Source organism: Symphalangus syndactylus, chromosome 23 (assembly GCF_028878055.3).
Source record: "Symphalangus syndactylus isolate Jambi chromosome 23, NHGRI_mSymSyn1-v2.1_pri, whole genome shotgun sequence".
NCBI classification, from domain to species: Eukaryota; Metazoa; Chordata; class Mammalia; order Primates; family Hylobatidae; genus Symphalangus; species Symphalangus syndactylus.
In genome coordinates, this window is record NC_072445.2 from 40,457,753 (window position 1) to 40,463,858 (window position 6,106).

General features: G+C 50.7%; 1 protein-coding gene across 12 annotated transcripts in view; it reads left to right on the top strand.

Annotated features, from left to right (window-relative positions):
- Positions 1-6,092, top strand: part of POU5F1 (POU class 5 homeobox 1) — a 28,661-nt gene extending 22,569 nt beyond the window's left edge. For 10 of the 12 annotated variants that reach the window (XM_063632540.1, XM_063632541.1, XM_063632547.1 and 7 more), the window contains 4 exons: positions 4,459-4,579; positions 4,813-4,943; positions 5,226-5,384; positions 5,567-6,092. In XM_063632540.1, the coding sequence (XP_063488610.1) occupies positions 4,459-4,579; positions 4,813-4,943; positions 5,226-5,384; positions 5,567-5,833 (678 nt within the window). In that variant the 3' untranslated portion in view covers positions 5,834-6,092. Of the gene's footprint in view, positions 1-3; positions 3,970-4,002; positions 4,154-4,458; positions 4,580-4,812; positions 4,944-5,225; positions 5,385-5,566 lie in introns of those variants that run through there. The other 2 variants (XM_063632549.1, XM_063632550.1) reach the window with 2 other exon arrangements.
- The last annotated feature ends 14 nt before the right edge of the window (positions 6,093-6,106 follow it).

Genomic DNA, 6,106 nt, shown 5'->3' on the forward strand with positions numbered 1-6,106 from the left:
TGTGGGGAGGTGGTCATGACAGGGCAGCCTGATGAGGAAGTGGTCACCAGCAGCTGCCCAGACCTGGCACCCAGGAGAGGAGCAGGCAGAGTCAGCTGCCCTGGCCAGGGAGGGGTGTGTATCGACTGCAGGCAGCCCTGGCAGGCAGGGGCCAGGTGGGAACTGGAAGCTGGATTTCGAAGAGACAACTGCAGGTGAGGGCAGAGCGGCCTGGGAGAGTCGGAAGTTGGCCTAGGCTGGCCTTTGCTCTGGCCCAGCCCTTGTCAGGGTCTCTCACATTTCCTAGGCCTGCCCAGGGTCTGGTCACTCATTACTGGCCCAGCACCAGACCCAGCTTGGGGTTGGTTTGAGCCTCTTTTCCCACCCTTAGTCCTGCTTGAAAATTTGACCCTTATCAGACCCAAGATCTGGCCTTAGGGTTAAGCATAGCCTGAGGGTAAAAACAGTGCTCATCCCAGGATTATTGTTCCTGAAAGTCTAGGGTGTGACTCGTTTCTGATAGGAGCTCCTGTTTGGGCTGTGTGTGTGCGCACTGTGAGCTGGGTTTACCTCTAGTCAAGCATAGGACTTGTCTTCCCTGGATCTCTGCCTCAGGCCAGTGACGGGCCACTGTGTTAAGGTGCACACCCTGGCACCCCTTGTAGAAAGCTGGATTTTGATTGACTTCAGCCTCGGTTCAAAAGTTGTAAACAAGAAAAATGGTGAGAGATTTCTCCAGGCTGTTCCCCAAATGTAGAGCTGCTGAGGGATTGAAGGCATCCAGCCCTGCTGAGGACTATTAAAGATGTATCTTCCAGTCCTCCAAGGCAACAAGTGTAAGCAATTAGAGATTAAGTACTAAGCCTTGAGACCTCACAAAAAGGTGTGACTGGTTTCTGGAGTGACCGAGAAGCCCCAGCCTCTTCGCAGGAGGTCACTGCTGAGCCTTGAATGATAATGGCTGGCAATTGTGGTCCACTCTCTAAGTGCCTGGCTGTGTGCTCCGTTTATACATCATTATCTCATTAACCAGCACAAAATCTCCTGGGGGGAGGTATTATTATCCTATTTAACGGGTTTTAACTGCTAAATGATGAAGCAAGGATTTGGACCAGTGTTTATTCCAAAACCCCAAAATAGAATTTGGAAAATCCAAGATAGCAGAGGGCATTTATCAGTTTGAGTTATTGGCTGAGCCGAAGTTGGGAATGAAAACAGCCTATTTGAAATTGATATGATCAAGCACCATTGAAACACTTCCTTGAGGCTTCAGGACTACAAAAAGGCCTTGTTTTTTTCTCACTAGCTGTGCTCCTCTGTCCCCCGGCAGCCTCATATGGCGTGTCCCAGGGCTCAGTCCTTCAACCTCTGCTCTATCTACCCTTCCTTCCTCTCACCCACCCTCAAGGCTTAAATGCCATTTAGACACCAGATGACTACTGCGTTTTCTGTCTCTTGTGATGGCTCCCTGAACTGCTCCACCCCGATCACACAATTGCTCAAGGCCAAGCCCAGTCATCCTCAGTTTCTTTCACGTCCTACATCCTATCCTTAAGAAACATCCTGAATCAATCACAAGCTAACCCCCCCTGGCCTCAGCCACCATCATCTCTGCTGGGATTACCGCAGTAGCTTCTCAAATTATACTGCTTCCTCCCTGCTGTCTGTGGCCAACATGTCAACTAGAGTCAGTGTTTTAAAAGGTGTGGCCAGGCGCGGTGGCTCACGCCTGTAATCCCAGCACTTTGGGAGGCCGAGGCAGGCGAATTACCTGAGGTCAGGAGTTCGAGTCCAGCCTGACCAACGTGGAGAAACCCCATCTCTACTAAAAATACAAAATTAGCTGGGCGTGGTGGCGCATGCCTGTAATCTCAGCTACTCAGGAAGCTGAGGCAGGAGAATCGCTTGAACTTGGGAGGTGGAGGTTGCGGTGAGCCGAGATCACGCCATCGCACTCCAGCCTGGGCAACAAAAGGAAACTCTCAAAAAAAAAAAAAAAAAAACAAGATGAGGCCGGGTGCAGTGGTTCACACCTGTAATCCCAGCACTTTGGGAGGCCAAGGTGGACAGATCACTTGAGGTCTCCTGACCAGCCTGGCCAACATGGTGAAACCCCATATCTACTAAAAATACAAAAATTAGCTGGGCATGGTGGTGGGTGCCTGTAGTCCCAGCTACTCAGGCGGCTGAGGCAGAATAGCTTGAACCCAGAAGGCGGAGATTGCAGTGAGCCGAGATCACGCCACCGCACTCCAGCCTGGGCGACAGAACGAGATTCCGTCTTGGGAGGAAAAAAAAGGGTGAGAGATCATTTCACCCGAACTAAAACAAAGTCACTACGTCCGCAACAGGATCTACCTAGCCACCAGACCAGCTTTGGGGTCTGGCAGGCCCACTACAGGGCCTTGCCTTTAGATTTTTGTCCTTTGCTCAAATAATCACCTTCTCTGTCTTTAAAAGTGTCACCCTCCTCCATAATCTCCTTCCCTCCTTTACCATGCTCCTGTAGACTGCTTTATTTTTTTTTATTTTTGAGACAGAGTCTCACTCTGTCCCTCAGGCTGGAGTGCAGTGGCGCAATCTCCGCTCACTGCAACCTCCACCTCCTGGGTTCAAGCAATTCTCCTGCCTCAGCCTCCTGAGTAGCTGGGATTATAGGGGAGCGCCACGATGCCCGGCTAATTTTTGTACTTTTAGTAGAGACAGAGTCTCACCATGTTGGCCAGGCTAGTCTTGAACTCCTGACCTCAAGTGATCTACCCTCTTCGGCCTCCCAAAGTGAAGGGATTACGGGCGTGAGCCACCGCACCCGGACTGCTTTACTTTTTTCCATAACTTTTTTTTTTTAAATAGAGGCATTAGGGGTGGGAGAAGGGGCGGCATGGGTCTCACTATGTTACCCAGGCTGCTTTCCAACTCCTGGGCTCAAGCAATCTGCCCACCTCGGCCTCCCAAAGTGCTGGGATTACAGACATGAGCCACTGTGCCTGGCCATTTTTTATTTTATTTTTTATTTTTCAGAGCAGGAGTGGAAGTTTATTATTAAAAAGTTATAGAGCAGGAAAAAAAGGAAAGTGCACTTGGAAGAGATCCAAGTGAGCGACTTGAAGAACAAGTGCCAAATAGCACTTCTGTCATGCTGGATGTCAGGGCTGTTTGTCCACTTTATATAGCCGCTGGCTTATAGAAGGTGCTTGATAAATCTCTTGAATTTAAAAATCAATTAGGATGCCTCTATAGTGAAAAAGATACAGTAAAGATGAGGGATAATCAATTCAAAAAATGAGTAAGTACACACAAAGCACTTTATTCATTCTTATGACATGTTACTTTTTTGCTGTGTTTGTGTATATGCATGCCATGTTATAGTTTGTGGGACTCTCAAAGCAAGCTGGGGAGAGTATACTGAATTTAGCTTCTGAGACATGATGCTCTTCCTTTTTTTTTTTTTGAGACGGAGTCTCGCTCTGTCACCCAGGCTGGAGTGCAGTGGCGCAATCTCGGCTCACTGCAAGCTCCACCTCCCGGGTTCACGCCATTCTCCTGCCTCAGCCTCTCCGAGTAGCTGGGACTACAGGCGCCCGCCACCACGCCCAGCTAATTTTTTGTATTTTTAGTAGAGACGGGGTTTCACCGTGGTCTCGATCTCCTGACCTCGTGATCCGCCCGCCTCGGCCTCCCAAAGTGCTGGGATTACAAGCGTGAGCCACCGCGCCTGGCCACACTCTCTTCCTTTTTAATTAACCCAGAATTTAGCAGCTTGTCTATTTCTCTAATCTCAAAACGTCCTTAAACTGGGGGTGATACTTGAGTGAGAGAATTTTGCAGGTATTAAATGAGCTAGCTTCTTTTTTTTTTTTTCTTTGAGACGGAGTCTTGCCCTGTCACCCAGGCTGTAGTGCACTGGCGCAATCTCAGCTCACTGCAACCTCCGCCTCTCGGGTTCAAGTGATTCTCCTGCCTCAGCCTCTTGAGTAGTTGGGATTACAGGTGTGTGCCACCATGCCCGGCTAATTTTTGTATTTTTAGTAGAGACGGGGTTTCACCATGTTGGCCATGCTGGTCTTGAACTCCTGACCTCGTGATCTGTCCGCCTCGGCCTCCCAAAGTGCTGGAATTATAGGCGTGAGCCACCGTGCCCAGCAAAGAGCTTCTAACCTTCGTAACCTGACAGGTGTTCTCCTCGAGACCAGGGTCTCTCTTTCTGCCCTTTCACGGTGCTCTGCATCCCCTGGATGTGCCAGTTTCTGGGGGAAGAGCAGTCCTTTGTTACATGCATGAGGTAGTGAACAGGGAATGGGTAAATGACATTTGTGGGTAGGTTATTTCTAGAAGTTAGGTGGGCAGCTTGGAAGGCAGAGGCACTTCTACAGACTATTCCTTGGGGCCACACGTAGGTTCTTGAATCCCGAATGGAAAGGGGAGATTGATAACTGGTGTGTTTATGTTCTTACAAGTCTTCTGCCTTTTAAAATCCAGTCCCAGGACATCAAAGCTCTGCAGAAAGAACTCGAGCAATTTGCCAAGCTCCTGAAGCAGAAGAGGATCACCCTGGGATATACACAGGCCGATGTGGGGCTCACCCTGGGGGTTCTATTTGGTGGGTTCCCCTCTGCAGGTTCTGACCACATCTCCCCTCTAAGGAACATCCCTGAACCTACTGGGGGAGGGGCAGAGGCAGACTCTACCCTCACCCATGAAGAGGAGTGGGAGAGGGAGAAGATGCTTGGGCTTTGAGATCCCTCTGGGAGGAGGTAGGAAGCTTGGATCTCGGGGTCAAAAGGGCCCTGCGTGCTCCCTCACTTTCCTTCTCTTTTGACTGGCCTCCCCCAGGGAAGGTGTTCAGCCAAACGACCATCTGCCGCTTTGAGGCTCTGCAGCTTAGCTTCAAGAACATGTGTAAGCTGCGGCCCTTGCTGCAGAAGTGGGTGGAGGAAGCTGACAACAATGAAAATCTTCAGGAGGTGAGGGTGGGAGGGGGATACCCAGGGACCTTCCCTTTCTTGGCCTAATTTCCATTGCTTCCATCCCTGGGTCGTAGTTCTCCTTCTTTGGTGCAGTGGTTCTCAGTGGGATGGAGTAAAATTCCTCAGTTCTGCTGGGATAAGGTCCAGAGCCAACCCTTCCAGGATCCTGCCTTTTCACACCACCTGGCTCTGCTGACACATCTAGTCACAGACCCCCCTTGATGCTGTTACTCAGCAAGTCCAAAGCTTGCCCTTGTCACCCCCTTCCCACCTGCACAGATATGCAAAGCAGAAACCCTCGTGCAGGCCCGAAAGAGAAAGCGAACCAGTATCGAGAACCGAGTGAGAGGCAACCTGGAGAATCTGTTCCTGCAGTGCCCGAAACCCACACTGCAGCAGATCAGCCACATCGCCCAGCAGCTTGGGCTCGAGAAGGATGTGAGTGCCATGTCTCTCTGCAGGCTCCATCTCTTCCCCGTCACCACCTCGCTTTCCCTAGCTGTGGCTCCTCCTCCAACTGCTCTAGGGCTGTTGGCTTTGGACAGAATGTCCAAGCAGAGTCAGGCCCATCTCTCAGCTCATTGTCTAATGTCATTCTCCTTTCTGTCATCCACTTGCAGGTGGTCCGAGTGTGGTTCTGTAACCGGCGCCAGAAGGGCAAGCGATCAAGCAGTGACTATGCACAACGAGAGGATTTTGAGGCTGCTGGGTCTCCTTTCTCAGGGGGACCAGTGTCCTTTCCTCTGGCCCCAGGGCCCCATTTTGGTACCCCAGGCTATGGGAGCCCTCACTTCACTGCACTGTACTCCTCGGTCCCTTTCCCTGAGGGGGAAGCCTTTCCCCCTGTCTCCGTCACCACTCTGGGCTCTCCCATGCATTCAAACTGAGGTGCCTGCCCTTCTAGGAATGGGGGACAGGGGGAGGGGAGGAGCTAGGGAAAGAGAACCTGGAGTTTGTACCAGGGCTTTTGGGATTAAGTTCTTCATTCACTAAGGAAGGAATTGGGAACACAAGGGTGGGGGCAGGGGAGTTTGGGGCAACTGGTTGGAGGGAAGGTGAAGTTCAATGATGCTCTCGATTTTAATCCCACATCATGTATCACTTTTTTCTTAAATAAAGAAGCCTGGGACACAGTAGATAGACACACTTATCTTGGTTTG